The 18,413-nt window shown below is 39.3% G+C and overlaps 1 protein-coding gene across 1 annotated transcript in view; it reads right to left on the bottom strand.

The window, feature by feature from the left end:
* Positions 1 to 1,333: 1,333 nt before the first annotated feature.
* The window catches only part of LOC133226190 (BOS complex subunit NOMO1), a 29,245-nt gene continuing 12,165 nt past the window's right edge, over positions 1,334 to 18,413 (bottom strand). The window contains exons 17-31 of the mRNA XM_061379404.1: positions 17,504 to 17,567; positions 16,354 to 16,449; positions 13,730 to 13,939; positions 13,327 to 13,409; positions 12,148 to 12,307; positions 11,901 to 12,027; positions 11,178 to 11,291; positions 10,379 to 10,506; positions 9,673 to 9,814; positions 8,696 to 8,779; positions 7,112 to 7,222; positions 5,152 to 5,253; positions 4,838 to 4,957; positions 4,006 to 4,098; positions 1,334 to 3,100 (exon numbers count right to left, since the gene is read on the bottom strand). Coding sequence (XP_061235388.1) covers positions 2,969 to 3,100; positions 4,006 to 4,098; positions 4,838 to 4,957; positions 5,152 to 5,253; positions 7,112 to 7,222; positions 8,696 to 8,779; positions 9,673 to 9,814; positions 10,379 to 10,506; positions 11,178 to 11,291; positions 11,901 to 12,027; positions 12,148 to 12,307; positions 13,327 to 13,409; positions 13,730 to 13,939; positions 16,354 to 16,449; positions 17,504 to 17,567 — 1,766 coding nt within the window. The 3' untranslated portion in view covers positions 1,334 to 2,968. The remainder of the gene's footprint in view (positions 3,101 to 4,005; positions 4,099 to 4,837; positions 4,958 to 5,151; positions 5,254 to 7,111; positions 7,223 to 8,695; positions 8,780 to 9,672; positions 9,815 to 10,378; positions 10,507 to 11,177; positions 11,292 to 11,900; positions 12,028 to 12,147; positions 12,308 to 13,326; positions 13,410 to 13,729; positions 13,940 to 16,353; positions 16,450 to 17,503; positions 17,568 to 18,413) is intronic.

Below are 18,413 nucleotides of genomic sequence, written 5' to 3' on the forward strand. Positions count from 1 at the left end.
CTCTCATTCCCAACAGAATTCAGCCATTTGCCCATATTTAACTCCCCAAGAAAAGGAATTAATCATTCTTTCACTATTGTGCCTGCAAAAAGGAACAGTAAACACTTAGCCTTGACATTTTTCTAGCAGAAGTCAATATCTAAATGTTAGCCCCATTCTGCATTTGTTCTTTGTATTAACATCAATTCATTAAAGATGCAACAAGCAGCTTTAAAAGACATTTCAATAGGAAATACCTTAAAGACCAGTCCAACTGGTACAGAAGTCTTGGTTTTAAGAGCACAAAATCAACATCAAACCACAAATATGCAGAGCAAGTGATACCTAAATATTCAACAGAAGAATACAGAAGGTAATCTAAAACTGAACCCATCATTTCTGCACCAAAAAGCACTGTAACACTATCACATTGTATGAAGATCCTCTAGACCTACATGCTCTAGAGGATCATAGAATCATAGAATAGTTAGGGTTGGAAAGGACCTTAAGATCATCAAGTTCCAACCCCCCTGCCAAGGGCAGCAACACCTCGCTCTAAACCATATCACCCAAGGCCTCGTCCAACCTGGCCTTGAACACTGCCAGGGATGAAGCATTCACAGCCTCCTTGGGCAACCTATTTCAGTGCCTCACCACCCTAACAGGAAAGAATTTCCTCCTTATATCCAATCTAAACTTCCCCTGTTTAAGTTTTAACTTATTACCCCTTGTCCTATCACTACAGTCCCTAATGAAGAGTCCATCCCCAGCACCCCTATAGGCCCCTATAGGATGTATAATCAAGGCAGAGTTATCACCACCCCAGGTCTATGGGTAAAGGGCTATAAAGACAGCAGAGGAACCAAGTGCTACCTGGAGTGGGCAGCTGAAGGCAGGAGTTGTTTGCCCATGCAGACCACCATTTCCACACAAATACTCCCTCCCAGTGCCCCAGTCAGCCTGCTCACGGCCAACGTGCACAGAGCTCTGCCTGTCCCCCCTGGCTCTGGGGGTTTGGGAGACCACACTGATTTTTCTGTTTGGGTCTGTGTATCTGACTAATTGGTTTCTAAATATAATTGGAGATACTGATTTCTTGGCATTTAGTTCTGCTTTAGGAAATTATATGTTAGTTTTCTCTATGTTCTCAGAGAACACCATGACTTCTCTGCCAAGAAACTGCAAGCTATAGTTTCTGTTAGGAATAAACACTTAAAAAGCAGAATAAACCTCAAAACACAGGGTTGGAAGCAAGGAGAGCACCAGGGTGCTGCAGAAGGCAAAGAAAAAAAAACATTGAGATGAGATAGTGGGCAAATCCTGGGTTTAGAAGCAACCATTGAATTAGCAAACATTAGCACTTCTTTCCTTTTATTAACAGTACTTACAATGTTTAAGGTCAATCATCAGCAAGTCCCACAGTTCAGAGGTCAGGATACCTGGTACTCCCTCAGGGCACGTGAATATGTGCAATTCTTCCTCATACATTCACCCAAAGTAGCAATACCTTTCTTAACATTCACCAGCTTAAAAATAAAGATGCACTGAAAATGTACAATGTAATCACAACACTGTTTTTTCCTCATATATTTCATCACAGCAATATAAAATTCAAGGTCATTTTTTTAAGCAGTGAGCATGACGGTTTATTACAGCTTCATCTCAAACTCCATATATTCATGCTTTGTCTTCATTTTTATTATGGTCTGGATAAAATTTCCCTCAGAGAGATTAGAATAATCACTAAATGAAATCTTCATTATTTAGGCCCAAACTAGTACAAAATGCCAACAAAAATAGCATGAAACCTGTCGCATCCAAATTTCTAACAATGGTAGGGTTTGTAAGCTTCAATATTTAAATGTAAAAGGACTTTATTTCAAGTACTGTAAAAGAGAAACATTGCCACTTACTGGCAGTACCAATGTCTCTGCAATGTTTGTAAGCATTTATGTCCATCTTTCAAAAGCCCTATTAACCTTTATGGTATTTGTCAATAAAAAGCCCCATTAACATTTAAACTGTGTATGTCCAAGTGCCTATTTCAAACAGGAATCAAAAGATAGCCTGTTTTATTACAGACTACATTATTTGGCCTGTACGCATTGGACAGTTTGAAAAGCTCACATTTCTTAAAGTAAAGAAAAAACAAAGTTAAAAAAAGTAAAAAAGAAAAAAAATCAACTGGCAAACAGGCTGCTCATGGCCAAGCAGAAGTGACAGCCACAGGAGTGAATGGGTATCACCAACATCAAACAGCTTTGGAAAGAATGGTACAATGAGCTGGTGCCACTTCACGAATACTAAAGGTGTGAAGAGATCACACTGTCTACAAAACTGAAATTTAAACACTGCTTTAGCAGCAGGATCACTGGAACTTACCTGACATCAACAATCTGTCTTCATCGGGCAAAAACCTGATTTTAATCAAAGATAACATAATCATTAGATAAGAACTGAAATCACAGCTGTGCAGATGACAGACTCTTCAATCAAGCTGCTGAACGGGAAGTGAAAAAGACGTAATTCACCAGTTCACGTATGTCCCCCAAAACTTTGTTTCAAGCACCACTGATTTAGTAAAATCCCTACGTGCTGCTTCTGTAAAGTTGGTGTCAAGGAAAAAAGATCTCAAAATACAGAGACTGAAAGTGAAGTCAAGCAGTCTATTACCACCGCTTGTACAAATGATTAACAAAGACAGCATGACCTGTTCCACTGCAGAGAAAAAATAGATCATTCATAGTCTTCAAGTATGGGAGATGCACTCACAGTGACAATAGAGGCATTCATTTCATTACTTTACAACAAGGAAATCTATAGACTCCACAGAAAATTTACAACCAAAATGGAGCTAGCGTGACAAACGGTGCTCATATAGCAATGACAATGTAAAGTCCACAAGTTCAACAAAAGCGTATTTTAGTGGCTTTGCTTCCTCAGGCTCCAGTTTGACAGAGCACCACTGCATGAAATCAGTCCCTTCATCTCACGTCCGTCTTGTCTTCTGTTTCTTTGTTTGCCTTTTTGCATCCTCTGAGCCACCCGTGTCAGAACCAGTCTGTCCGAGAGCACGTACTCCTTGCAGCCGGGTTGTCAGCTGTAGCAGTAAGGGAATAAGCTAGGCAAAGAAAAGAAGGGGAAGCAGGTTGTGATTACAATGGTATGTAAGGTGCGAATGAAAACCTTCTTCAGATCTGTACATCCCCAGATAAACAGAATTTATTGCAAAAATGGCACATCTACAAAGACACCAGAAAATGGCAGCAAGTGCTGGGAAGGAATCAGACCAAACTTCTTGAAATTTCTGAAAATAGAAAACTAAAATGCTTGTCAGTAACTTTTTTTCCCCTGCAGTAATCCAGCCAAGAACAGCAGTTTGAGTCCTGAGTCCAGAAAACCGCCACTGTTTTCAGTGACAGCAAAGAATATCCCAGAGAATCCCATATTCTGAGCTGTCTTACCTATGAGAGGAAATCAAACAGCACAAACTTCTCTTATCAGCAAAACAGAAACCCAGACATATCTGTGAAGACTAGGAGATCAAGGCTTGTTAACAAAGCCAGAGGGGTTATATAGTAGGTAGTTATATTTCTCTTGAGAGCTTTTTCACTAGGGACAGTATAAAGCTAAAGAGACCAGACTCAATGACTTGAAAGATTCTTTCCAGTCTGACTGTTCCTGAAGTAAGTTAAATAATTATTTTCATTTCTATTGTCACTAAGTCTGATTATCTGAATTTGAATGCTGTTACATTGTGGTTTTTTTCTCAGAGCCATCAAATGAGAAGATAAAAGTTCAGAAGTGGCACAGGAACCCACCATCACACTAAGTTTTTTTTTAAGGAAGGTAACTGTCCAATAACAGGGCTACGCTGTGGCTTTTCTTAAAGTATGTCACATAAGAGGACTGCTGACTGCATCTCTGTCTGGGTAACAACTTCAACAAACCCTCACTTAACACAGTACAAAGTATTCATTGATAAGGCAACAGTATTTGGAGAAGACAAAAACACCCATGACCTACCTTATCATGGTTGTAACCAGCCAGCAACAGAAGCAGAGTCAGTGGTAATGCGATGTAGGATCCTTGGGCAATATCTTGCTCAGGCAGCTTTCTCTGAAAACAGTGGGGACCATGGGTGTTTGGTTTGGGGTTTTTTTTTGGGGTTTTTTTTTTTTTTTAAGTCATTTTGACTATGAAATCCCTCAGCTTTAAAAAACATCAGCAGTAGGATCATGTGGCATGTCCAGCCCTTCCCATCTGACGTCCTTCTAAGTGCTGCCTTCAGCAATTTATTTTAGGTTCAACTTCAAAGCAGTCCCCTTGGTCAGATTCATTCATCTTTTACCTTCTTCCTGGGGTTTGCTGTTCATTAAAGCTAATGCACTAACAGTCAGTCTCCACTTTACAGTTTGCTGGTGTGCTTAGATTTACCTTCCACACCTCTGTGATCATACTACAGCAACCATGCTAGCACAAAAATCTTTCAGGTCCACCTTCATCTTTCATTTATAACTGCGAAGTTTCCCTCATGTTCTGCTGGCATCTAAGCATGCAGTGATGCAGAAGATCATTTAAGTATTACAGAACACTTCACTAAATTTGACTGCACTGTGTTTGGAAGTGCAAAAACACTCAACATCTTCCTGATGTTCTTACCTGCCTCCCATAACATACCAGGTGATGCCTTAAACGTGGCCAAAGCCAAATTCAATGTCACTTTAATGCCTCTCATAAACCTCTTTATATTTACATTAATAGAAAGTTTGGCCAAGACCACAAAATACATACAGGCTACGCTACCAGCCATTGCTCTCAAGGTGAACACTTGAACATTTAAGTATTTTGTACTTACAGTGGGACTGAAGATCAGTGTAATGTGTTTATGATATCCAATAGCAGTGAATGAAACTTGAGGCAGGGTGTAATCATACTGTGATTTAGACAGCGTAGAATCCAGGAGCACCACATAATTCTGTGGGTAAAAAATACACTCAGTATACAGCATCAGTAGCAGCCTGAGACAAAATCAGATTTAAAGGCAGTTTAATAGGCTTCAAATCTTCTGAGACACTGGTCGCTTCAGCACGAATATACCAGAAATAAACTTCCATATCTTTAGAGAAAAAGATTAAATGACCTAAGCTCATTATTTATCAATATCCTTACCTCACCATCTCGGAGAAGTGGTGGGAAATGGAAAAATAGGGATAGGCCTAAGTTGACTGTATGAATTGGGTTGTCAAGATTTTCACTTTTGTAGAGCTTCACCTAAGAAGGAAAGAAGAAAGCACAAGCCAGGTACTTTTAAGCACCAAAATAGATATTTCAGACATCCCACATTTTAAGGGATAAAAGCACTTCAAAATTCATCATGTGTTTTGTAAACAGAAAGTTGCCAAATAAAAACACCTGAACTGTTCTAATCTGGGATGCGAAAAGTCACAGAAACAGTCTTCTCACAGAACTTGAAATAATTCAGAGTCACTGATGTCTGATATATTCACCAATCTAGTGTACTAAAAGTAGCCTGTGCTGTGCATCAACCAGAACCAATTAATTCTGCTAAATAATCCCAGCAGCTTCATAGGAATTTGCAGCTGGGGGTTGTTTCTGTTTCTCCAGCAGGCTCATTTTGCTTGATTCCAATTTCTGTACACTGAAATTTAACAAGCTAGACATTCTCAAGCTATAGAACAGGCCTGACGTGGGCAGCAAGTACAGTCTGCTCAGAAACCAGCATAACTAAAAGAGGATTGTATCATAGCCAAATAAGGCTGGTAGAGGCAGCAGCACCTCCTTACACGAGGCTGCCTGAACACACTGATTTTTATCAGCCACTGTGCCTCCTCCAGAGGACACAGTAAGCAAAGTGATGGGCTTTGTGGACCACTCTGAAGCAGCACCTGTACCACTGTTTGTAAACCTCTGGATCAGGTATCTGCCAAGACTTGTCTCTCCTTGCAGACAGAGCCCAACTAAATTCTCATTACTTCTGCTCAGTGCTACTGTGGTTGCAGCTCAAAACACAGCTCAGCAGAGCATTTCCTGTTGTTTCATCAAGCCACATCACCAAAAGGGACCAGACTGAGGTCACAAAACCACCCGCTTGTGTCTGTATCAAATCTCAGAACATCTTTTAAAGACAAAAACTTCTGCCTTGAAAGCAAAGGTGATGATACGCACCCATCAACAGCACATGTGCATTAAATGCAACGCAAGACCCATCCTAATATGAACCACGTACTGGCCTCTAACTTCCTTATAATCAAATTTTGACATCCATTCCTATTTGCTTAGGCTGAACTGCAAGGGTATAGATCTCCCCAGAAGAATAGGAAGCTTGCTCAGGTGTTCTTCAGTAAGGTGATACATTTTCCTTTCACACCTTCTCTGAATGTTGGATCCTTTGGATGTCTCCCAGAAACCCAACAGCTTAGCATGAGAACTTGGCAGGTGAGACGCGTAACACACTAGGTTTGAAATAAATCCAGGCATTACATTTATATGCAAATGTAGGTAGCTTTCAAACTTGAGAAATGGTACTGTAACTCCTACCACATTAATGCCTCATGTAGACACTTCCAGCATTTTCATGCTAAGCCAAAAGCATCACGGTGTTGTTTTTCTCAGCTCGTAGTGCAGTCTTTTGAATTTTAAAAATTTCAGCTTTACTATTTGTCTCTCTTATAACTGTATTTTAAATCCATGTGTCCTATGGCATCATCGCATTCACATGGTATCTTCTTGCTAGCAGACATGCATGTCAAAACTTCCAGGTATTTCAGGAATTAATGCTGTTCTCTGGTACAGAGGACTCATTTCACCCCTGTTGTCTTGCTCTCCCTAAGGCCAGGGAAGAAGACCCAGAAATGTACAGGCCAACTGGAACAAAGGATTTCTTAAACATACTCCCATGAAAAAAAAACCATGGACACACTGAAGCAAGCAGTCAGGAACACTGGAATCTTAATTCTACCCGGAATTCAAATTCACCTTCATTAAAGTATTAGTCATAATCTGAATTAAATGTGTGCTCTGGCCACTGAACAATTTCCAGTGACCTTGCCAAAAATGTTATGAAACCAATGGCAAACACACTTAACAAAGATGAAAGGCTTGAACTTACACATAATGTGGAGAGATACTCAGAAGATGTAATTACATTTCCACTTAAATCAAACTGATTAATTTGCCGGAACGCTATAATATTTACATCACCAATGTCACTGTTCCCAACCTGCAACATAAAACACAGCCATGTTTTTACCAACAGAGGAGCAGTTAACAGGACAGCCAGCACAACACAAATACTGCTCAACTGTTTAAACAAAAAGTATATTTTGTTCTATACTAACCACATGGAAACTTGAAGGCTTTCCAAGTGCAAATACTTTTCCTCCAGAGTGAACATCTTGTGATTAAAGACTTGCACATTATCAGTATAAAACTGATGGCATTAAGTTAAACTAAAAATGGAAGAAGTATCAGAAGCATGCATTATTTTGTAAGAGGCTGAGTTACACGAAGTATACAAAGTATACAAAGGAAGGCCTGGTATCTGAACACTGGTCTCCCTATTTTGCATCTGTGCTGAGAGATACATATTACTATGCTAGGATGCTTATGCAGTTAATTAACGAGGAATGCGCTCACATAATATAACCTACTTTGCAAATACGTAACTTTATATTCTTCAAAATTGTTTAAAACATGAAACATTTGTGTTCCTACATGTGAACTCTGATCAGAGTAAGAAAAGACATTTAATAAAATAAGAACTATGGCAACAGACAGGTTATGGTTAGGCCAGGGGCTGTATCAACAGTCTGTTGCCACTAAGGCTGTGCAGATATCTTTCAAATCCTTTCTCTCCTGGAGAAAATGGCAGGCTAGTACAAGCTACTGCATACACCTGTCATTTGCAATACATAACCTTCAGATGATTTTCTGGAATTTGGCTTGCTCTTCCCCTTCCCAACCAGCAAGCACTCTTAACAAGAAGACACTAAGCACCTGAAAGTTTCTGCCTTTCTGTTTTGCTGCAAAGGAGGGCACTCTGGTCAGGCGAGTGTCTGAGCTCAAATAATGACCATCTCCCACTGAAAAGTTCTGTACAACTAACGAAGACTAATTAACCTTTACTGGATGTCAAGAGAGAAATGCGAGGCAGCTAATATGCATCTGTAAGCATGAAAGAATATTTAGCAACATTTCATCAGTTTTCAATTCAAATTTATTATGACATTTTATAAAGATTTGCTAGCCTGAATGACAAATTTCACCTACATCAAGACTGCAGGATTTGGATCAAATAAAGCATAAAGAGATCTACCTATCAATCAATAACTAAATACATAAATAGGAAAATATGACAATTTGTAACATCCTCAAGTCACTACTGCTTTGTTCCACAGCATAAAGAAATGCTGAAAGGTATTCTATACATATACTTTCTTGATTCTTGGTGTAAAGTCTTTGTGACTGTGAAAGAATCCTTTCCACTTGTTCACTGTTTGGGCTTATCTTACTTCAGTTTTAAGCTATGGTGCTGAATCACACAATATGGGGCCTGTATTTAGGGAACTAACTTGCTGAAAGCCACTTGTCTAAACAGAATGCATTCAAGTACATTGCTGCTGACAGAACAGACATAATGTGCTGACAGATGCATTTCATAATTAAGTTATAATACAGAAAAAGAAAAAATTACCTCAATTGCCCGATGCTGTGGTAAAGCTCTTTCAATGTGATCATTACCTTCAGCTTTGAGTTGCACATGATACACACAACCAGGCTAAAAGCAACATTCAGATGATAAATCCCAACACCGAATAATACACACTTAAATCTTAGAAAACATTAAGAGCATTTTCTAACATGGCATTTAGGATACACCACCCAAACAGACCTGACTTCACCCAGTTAAAGTCTTCCTTTTCCCAAGTAGAATATTTAACTCAAGAACACTATAAACGGTGTTTACTGCCAGCAAATACGAAAGGGCTATCACAGAAATTTCACAAGTTTTATCACATTACAGCATTAAATCATCTGCTGTGAAGTGTTTTAGCTAGAAAGAAAACATTAAACAGGAGTAAAACCTGATCAAATACTTTCTACTTCAGCAAATTGCTTACTACGCATATTATCCAAGCCAACAAATAAATAAATAAATATCCAATAAATTCAGCTTCCACATTTCCTGCAGATCAGCTTACTTTGAATACATGCTGAACAATCAACATCAGACATACACCAAATATCCTGGCCCAGTATTTTCACAACACAAACTAAATGCTTCCCCAAATTCTTTTGCCTAAGGGAATTATCTGCTCTAACACTGGAACACTGATGAACAACTGCTAGACATATTCAGTACCTTGACTGGGGGCTCAGGTCATGTCATGAGAACTGTTCAGTGTCTGTGGGAGGCCATCACAGTGCACTAGCACAGGTTCTACAGAGTTCTGTACTAAAAGTCTGTTCTACTACTTATACATTTATCCCACTTTACTAAAATCAACATTTACTACACAACAGTGTTTCCTAACACAGACAGACTCAAGGGAATCTAAGCTAGCAAATGTGATGGGGAAACAGAAATTGGAAGCTAATTAATAGAACATTTTATTGCTCCATTATCACATTAACATACAAGTAAATGAGAGAGAGCATTCTCATCCTTACCAAAAGGCCACGTAGCCTGAATTTGCCCTCTTCATCAGTTACTGTGTCTTCTCCATAGATGCTACAATCCTTCTGCCCCACAGCTTCTACTGAGATTCCCTGCTCAGGCTCTCCATTTAAAGAAGAAACTGTACCGTAACAGCTAGAAGTATAAAAAGAATCAACTGCTACAGATGTACTGCAAATTGATGTACATTTTTAATATATTCTATTGGCATAAATGATGAAAAATTACTTAATATATTTAGCATAGCATGGAGAAAGTGAATTTGTAATGTACAGAATTGGTTGCAGTTCAGAGCACAACTTCAGGCATCCAAGTTCTCTGACCACCATGAACAGCAGCACTTACCCCTGAGGGCAAGAAAAGGAAGGATCTTGAAGACAGGTATCTGAATTGGTCTGCTATCCCTAGAGTAGTCCTCTTCCACTGGATGCAGCACAAGCCACTTGGAGTGCCACCAACATAGCGCTTTTATAGCAATACTTCTCCTACAGACCTGCCAGCAGGGTTTAGCTATATATCAACATGCATGAGATAAGGCTAAAAAAAGTACTTACACAGGGCATAACAAAATTAAATTGTGCCTTCAGAAGTACCTTCCAAACCTTCAAAACAGAGGTGTATCAGGAGAAGACATACATTTTGCACAATGCCTCCTGATAGAGTAGGTAGCATTCTGCATGACATTTCAGCTTCACTGACCTGTAAGCTGTTCTGTATCCAGTTATCCGAATTTTGAGATTCTGTCCTTCCTGCACTTCAATCATTTGTGATGATGGTTCAAAGCGAAACTCTTTCATCATGGGTTTAAAGTAATACTGCCCTGGGCTCTGCAGAGAGACATAAACCAAGCTGTTTACTGATAGCAGCACAAAAATTCACCACCAACAAACAACTGTATTTCTGCAAGAGCTCCCTAAAGAGCTCAAGTTCTCTATCCCAGCTGTAGGTTAAACTGGTCAAAAGGTGTGAACACTGAAAAACAGTTAGCACATTGGGCAATAAACCCATGAAACTCCATTAGGTGATAAAGCCTGAAGAGTGAAAGGAAACTATGGCCCTAAAACCTTACCACAAAGCCTCAAGGACAACAAAGTGACCAGGAGAGAAGGATGTCTGCAAGGAAACTATTCAGGCATGTTTATGCACATACACAGATCAATAATCTAATTAGATTTCTTTCCTCTAAAGACTCTCAAATGATCGTCAACAAATTGGCTTGTTTCACGCTTACAGACTGCAAATTAGTAACTGAGATCCATCAACATCATCTACTACCTGTTGTGAAGAATCCCGTCAGGTTAGATTTTGCATCTTTTACTTGGTAAGATTTTAAGCGTTGTCCGCTCTGAGGGACCTACATTGCCCATCGTGGTTTCCAATTTCAAAGGAGGCCTACATCCCCTGCCACTGAAGGGAGCCAATAGTATCCTTGTTTTGGAGGGCAAGTAACACAGCATTGCACATGCAGCCACAATAGGAAGAATTCATTTCAACTTACCAGATTGGAAAAAGTCAGCATGCCATTATCTTGCGTAAGGAGGTTGGATCGAAACACCCCTCCACTGAGAGACAGAAGAACTCCAGCAAGAGCCTGGTCATCCTCTGACTTGATCTATTTTTGGAAAAGCAGTAATTTTAAGTGTGAGGGTTGCTTTATGAAGAAGGGTTCAGTTCAGAAGCCCTTTGCAGATGGATGGGCTGGCTCTGAGCGCTCGGCTGCACTCACAAGAAAAGTAGCCACATCTGCAGCCCATCCCTTTCTGTGAGACTGCAGAGCTACAGAAGCTTCTGCTGTCACCACCTGGGGAGTCCCAGCCATGCATAGCATGTGCCACCAGAGCAGTCATTCTCTATCAATTCACAGGACATCTGGTGGCTAGAACAAAGTATCCCAAAGACTAGAAGCAGATTGCACATGAAAAGATAACCTTGTGGGATAAAAATCATTAAGAGAATGTGGTTCAACTCTACATATGCAAATAAACCCAGTCTTTTGGTCTGCAGGCTCCTTCCCTCTATAAACCTTGCAAAATAGCTTCTGCATGGCAACTCATGGCCTGCAACTAAGGTCATCCACTGAAACTTGTTACCCCATGACAACATTATCCCCAAATCCCACACCCATTTGTGTTTGGCTGGCAGATGTGAACTAACTTTTTTGCCTGTCTATCTCTAACTGCAAACACTATTCATTCAGAACCCAAAGTGTTTATAACATTACCTCAAACGTCACCCCAGCAAGAGCGAAAGCTTTGAAGTCCCCAACTGTTCCTTCTACTGCAGTCAAAACAAACCCTTCTTTCTGAGCAGTGACTGTATATTCCAAGTCACTGTGGAGTGGCCCAACACTTCAAATAAAAGGAAAGAACTCTTTTAAAAATAGCACCTGGATAGCACATACACATTGTCAAGTCACCACTGCATTTTAACTACAGAATCCAAAAGGTCAAAACTAATCTGTTAATTACCTGTAAGCACCTTTGTCATCAGTGAAAACTGTGATGAGCGGCGAAGTTGCTCCTTTTTCACCAATGATAATCTCAACACCTTCTAATTCAGGATGAATTCGCCCTTCCAGAAATAAGCCTGCTTTTCCATGAATCTCTATTAGCTTTCCAGGACAACTCTCTTGGTCATTGCAAAGGGGATTTAAGACAAACAAGAAAGTCAAAATACACTCACCACTCTGTCTTACTCCAAGAGTTTAACTACTTCCAAAGTGACCAGTTGATGTTCTTTAACCTCAGAATAAGAGATCAACCAAGACAATTGCATGGCCTCTCAGCACATCTCAAAACACCTGAACATTCCCAAAATCAGTATCTGAGTTCCAAAGCTAAAAAGCGCATCTCCAAAACAAACATTCTGGATTTGCTAGAGTGCTTCAAGGATTCACTAAGTTACATGTACTGCAGCCATGCACTGGAGAACATCCAACAACGTGCCGTTCTAGCTGATACTATATAGAACTTGGACAAAATTCTTTTGAGTTCAAATTCAGGCCAGCATATGTCATGTTTAATGACATAAGTAACATTTTATTTGCCTCCTCTCCAATATATTTAGAACGTGTACAACAAAGAGGCACATAAAAAGGGATACTTAACATTATCTAGTGATTTCAAAGTCTGTTCACTTACACCATCTGAGCAATCTGAGGGCAAGATGGACACTGACTTACAAGTAACACTGACTGATGATAATCCTGACAATTCTGAAGTTTACTTTTTTTGTGACTATTTTTATTATTGTAATTTACTACCAAAAAAAACCAAAAGACAACCAACAAACTTAACAGAAACTTGAATTTGGGAACAAACTCAAAAGACATACATTGCTTTGCACAACTATTTGTCTAAATAGACAGTAATATGAAGAATTCTGAGCATCTAACCCAGAAATCTAGCTCTTCCTCTTTTGCCAGGTGGTCTTTCAGCATTTGGAAGCACATTCTGCTGATACAAACTGTATTTGCACCCTCCACCAAAAACCAACGCTTCCAAATTTCAAAGTGAAATTGGCCAAAATAGCTGCAACTGAAACGTTCCTAGTATTACCTCTGAAGAGCTAGTCATACATTCATCTATATGGATACCCTTCTGCCTTAAAAATCTACTCCTTTGAAGGTAGATTTTATTTATATTTACCTCCACTAACAACTGTTTCCACATAAGGTGGGTAAAAAAGCAGTTCTTTTGATGATGGGGTTACAGTAATTTTCTCTCCAGACCTGTAAAACACAAATAAGATTAGAAGAAAACAGAATTAGCAGCTCCCATGTAGAATAGAATATTTTATTCTATTCAGAGTATCAACTGCATATTGACCCAAGAATCCATCTAAATACCCCAAGGAAAAAGTGCCAACAATAACCTAAGCAAAATTCGTCCTATATGGTACTAGTTTCCATTTAGCTGACAGTCAATAAAAGAACATGCATGGGTACCCATTCAGCACCCTTCCTGCATAGAATATATCACTATTCTGTCTGGTGGCAACACCAAACAATAGAACAAAGATTACACTGTGTCCATTGGAGCTTGGTATTACCTTGCCCAGTATGAAAATTCATATAAGAATGGTCCTTGGAGTTCCTCCACCATTTCTTGCACTGGTGGCTTTGTTCCTTCCTCCTCTTGACCCTTCTTTTCTCTCTCCTGTCGGCGGGTCTCGATTTCTGCCAGCTGTTGCTCCCTACGTAACTCCTGTACAGATTTCAAGGGCCCCAAAACTAAGGCAGGCTCACTGTCAATGGATGATCTGAAAGCATGGGGGAGAAAACAAAATCAGCTCCTTCCACATGGAGAGATAAAAGCTTGTTTTATCTGTTAATTACTGCCTTTATATCACAGCAGACAAGTGCTAGGATTTATTTTCTTTTTTAAAATCAATTCCTGCAATTTATTCCAAGCACAGCTAAAACTTTTAACCTCCATATCAATCAATTACTACAAGAAAGGCACATTCATAGGGACTACAGGTGACCTACCTGCCCTAGCAGGAAAGGACCTATCTGAAACTCTCACAAATTCTACCTCATCATGCAATAACCATTCAAGAAGCTACATCCCTGTTGCCTCCTTCTCCTCTCTGTGTGCCTCAGCATCCTACTGTAGAGCCAGTGTCACATGCCTACACATCAACCACTTTGCATTGTTCAGCATCTTAGCCAAGCTTATGGTAAGCAGTCTTGATTTTGTACCAAGGACCATACACCAGCTCTGCTGTGGGGTCAGTAACTTTCCACAGCAGCACTGACAACAGCAGGAGTGGTACATTTTTTGAGTCTGCAAGAGTACTTTTAACAAAGCCCTAAACTGAGAAAGAAAAGCTGGAATTCCAAACCTGACAAGCTTAATACGGAAAGGATGAGTTACACAAAATAAACAAAAAGGCAGGTCAGCTCCCTATTTTTAATCGTACTAGGACCTTTCCCTCGGAACCTCTCAGGAGTCTACTAGGAGAAAACAACTTCTATCACAAATAAATACTTCCAATAGTTGGCAACTCCCAGGAAGAGCTCTGAGTTCTAACCTATCTGCCCTATAGATTTGAACCATCCAGCTATCCTGTCCCTGTCCACTGAAGAGATTGCTAGGTAAGTTTAACTGCATTCTTTCTATCAGCTCAGAACAATGCATCTTGTTTCCCTTTACCAGATCTTACACCCTCTCTTTTCTAGCAGTTTATTCTAGTCTCCAACCATCCTTTTTATCTTCTGTCCCTTTTGCAGTAGTCTGAAATACTGTCAGAGAACATTGCAAAATTCTCTATGAGGAGTGAACTGCAATGATCATGATTACTTTCCCTGCAACCACTTTAGATTATCAGGATAGTTCCGTCTCCTGCTTCAGTCTTCACCTATATTCTGTCTTTTTTTAAGAGAAACAGATTCTATTACTCTATCACACTAAGTTTCAGCAAGGCAATAAATTATTTCTCTGCAGTCCAGAGACAATACAGAAACATATATAAAAAAATTGTCTTAAAACCTATAAACACACATACGGTCTCATGATATCCACAGTAAATTACTACAGTGTTATTTCCAAGCATAACAAGCCATCATCAAAAACTGTTAAGAATCAGCTTTATTTTTAGTTGGGGTTGTTCAGGTTTTTTTGGTTAACTGAAAGTTAACAGATCCCTGCCACGGATCTGCTTTTAACAAACTTGTTTAAAACAACTGGCTTGCTTTTAAATCCAGAGCTGTTCCTTTTACTTTGATGCCACTTCACAAATTGGACTTTGGCTGAAAAGCTTCAGGTAGGCTTGAACACAGACATGCTGTGGCAACTGAGCTGCCTTCAAAGCACTTGTCACAAAAGAAACAACCAGCCTAGAAGGCGAGTACAATATTCATCTCCTCACTGAGTTGTTTTTAAAATCCTAATGGCATTCTGCAGTCTCAATGTGCCTTTTCCAACTGCTGTGGTTGCCCAGTAGTTGCAGTTACAGGTTGAACAAACTCAGGGAATTCAAGGGAATGCTCTGCAGGTAATTTGTTCTCTGAAAACATATTTCTACACTCCAGAAAGTTTGAGAACCCATAGTCTAGAACAAGGAGACATCAGCAGAGCATTAATAAAGTGCTCATCATTATCAGACACTTCCAGGCAGATCTGGCACCTCATACAGTTAAAGCTGTTCTGAAATCAATGCTCTGTAGTGAGCTGTCTGCTCACCTAAACATAAACTGGCTCATTAGTGTGTGATCACTCTGCATGGTTTTCCTTTTATAACCCTCTTCACAGCAGCAACAATGCTCTAAAGCAGCAGATTCTCATTCTGAGGTAACAAAAAAAAAAAAAGGAAAAAAAATACATGCTAGTGCTAAAGAGCTCAGATCAAAGCTAAAACAATACCCCTGAATTCTGAAATTTCAGTTCATTAAAGTGTGTAAAAACTCAAATAATAATCCCTATTTATCATGACACACAAGTAGAAAGGGACTATATTGAAATGAAATGACAACATTCAAAACAACGGCTAGGACGTATTTACCTATCTACAAAGAACTCAAAGCACATCTCAGCATAAAAACCTCTTGCAGTCTAGAGCTGGATGCCATCCCTTTAGAAAGCAGCCACTGTGGTATTAAAACCAGAGTAAAGCTTTATGAGAGAGATGTCTTTCTTCCAGTTTTTATAGCACCAAGATTTCTTTGTTCTTACTTAATAGTAATAGTCACATCCATGAGTTTATCTGTTACAATCGTGCCAAGGACATGGTGTCGAATCGCAGTGAGCGTCAGTATGCTAGGAGAGGACCTGTAAATCAAAGTGACAAGAGATGAATTCAAGGTTCCCCTCCTAAAGAAAACAACCAAATCTTATTTAGCAAAGTTTATGCTTTCATCTCTAAGTTAGAAGTGCCTTATAAAAGACAACATACAGATTACACAGCAAAGTTGTAGTGCTGAGATATTAGCATATCAGAAAGGGAGCATTTTCCAGCTCTGAACCCCAAACTATGGCATGACAACAGGCCAAACCAAGTCCTTCCTTTGTTCCTCCTGCTTCTTCTCAAACTAAAGCTGACTTGATTGATTTCATATGCACTTTACACACAACAGAAGGACACTCAAAAGCTTGTCATATTAGACATAGTTCACCAAGATGCCAAGAGCCTAACGGTGCTTTGCTGTTGAAAGAGGGTTTCTGCTTCTATCTATTCACTCACGCTGTGCTGGCTCTCCTGTTGAGCTCATCACTTTTGATTCACTAACGCAGCAGAAAAGAAAAAGATCTTAATGCTGAATTCATTTTCTGCCATGTTCATGAATAGAAGTAGTCTGGGAACAGAAATACTCTTTTTGGAAGCAAAGAGCCATTAAGCACATTGCCAGACCACAACCTATAAATAACTAGCAAAACATGGCTATCCTAGGAAGATCAGCACTGCTTACTTGTCATTAGGGTGAATATTTATTCAGCTTGCAAAAACTGGACAGAGAGGAATCAAATCACCAGAGAGTCATGGCTCTAGGGATGTACAACAGTAAGTACACGCCTCTGAGTAAACTCACTATCCCATCTTGCATTTCAACTCTCTCAGGTGTAATATCTCTCCTTTGTTACAAAACAAAGAAACCAGACAAAAGGCTAACAAAAATATCCAGTTAAATTACCAAAAGCACCTTTAAGCCTATCGTTAGCAATTTCTTAAGACTCAAAAAGGCAACCAAACATCTGATACATTTTCCTAAAGCTCCCCTCTATTGGTCAGACACAGTCATAGCAACACATCCTGAAGTGCTGAAACACATCCTGAAGTTGCTGCAGCAGAAGAAAGCTTTATGGAAGCATATTGATAGGCTCTTACGTGTCGTAAGTGTAATACTCATGTTCAAACTGGTGGCAGGAACGTGGTGTCACTTCATATACACCTGTAAATATTAAGTCAGAGAAAGATCCATGGGAAAAATTCAAGGTTAGTGTGTTGACTGCACTCTCATGGTACAGAAGCAATTATAAAATCTGACTAAGCACCTCCCTTTCACACAAACGCTTGTCAATTAATTTGCCTCTGTTCAGTCACAGACCACTATTGGAAGCTGTGCAATTTCTCACGTTTACTGACATAAAACACAATTAGGCATCACCACAGATAAACATAATTACAAATGGAACAAACCAAACAAGCTCAGATGTAACCTATTAGGGTCCCATAGCTAATACCCTTTGATTAATTATAGTACCATTGTGTTATTGTATTGTGAATGAAACCAATGGCTCTAAGGATTAAATGTTCAAAGCTGAAAATTGGATCAATACCAAATAAATTTGTTAACTGTTTTCCTAAGGTGGCCTAACAGAGAATTAGCTCTAAGATGTTAAGAGGAAAAAAAAAAAAAATCTAATTTAAAACCATGATTTTTTCCTGTTATAGATAACCTTGCGGTACTTTTACCAGTTATACCTCAAGAATCCTGTATTGAAATTAAACTTCCAGTTGTCAGTCACATTTTAATGTGACTGACAAATGGAACCCATATGATCAAGGTTATTTGAACATGCTCTTCATTCATTGGAGATCAAAGCCCTTCACCAAGTAAAAGAAAATAATTATTTTACTTCTGGAATCTGTATTTAAGTAAAGGACTAAATAATATGAGAATTCCAAAAACTTAGAACAGAGCATCTATACACACATATATATACACATATGTATAAATGAAATAATGCCTCTCAGAAACCACAAGAGATTTCTTTTTAATTCCCAGCAATATTAC

The sequence above is a fragment of the Neopsephotus bourkii genome, unplaced genomic scaffold, assembly GCF_033783945.1.
Source record: "Neopsephotus bourkii isolate Nb327-2 ecotype Australia unplaced genomic scaffold, CSIRO-AGI_Nbou_v1 NB_1770, whole genome shotgun sequence".
In the NCBI taxonomy this organism is placed as follows: domain Eukaryota; kingdom Metazoa; phylum Chordata; class Aves; order Psittaciformes; family Psittacidae; genus Neopsephotus; species Neopsephotus bourkii.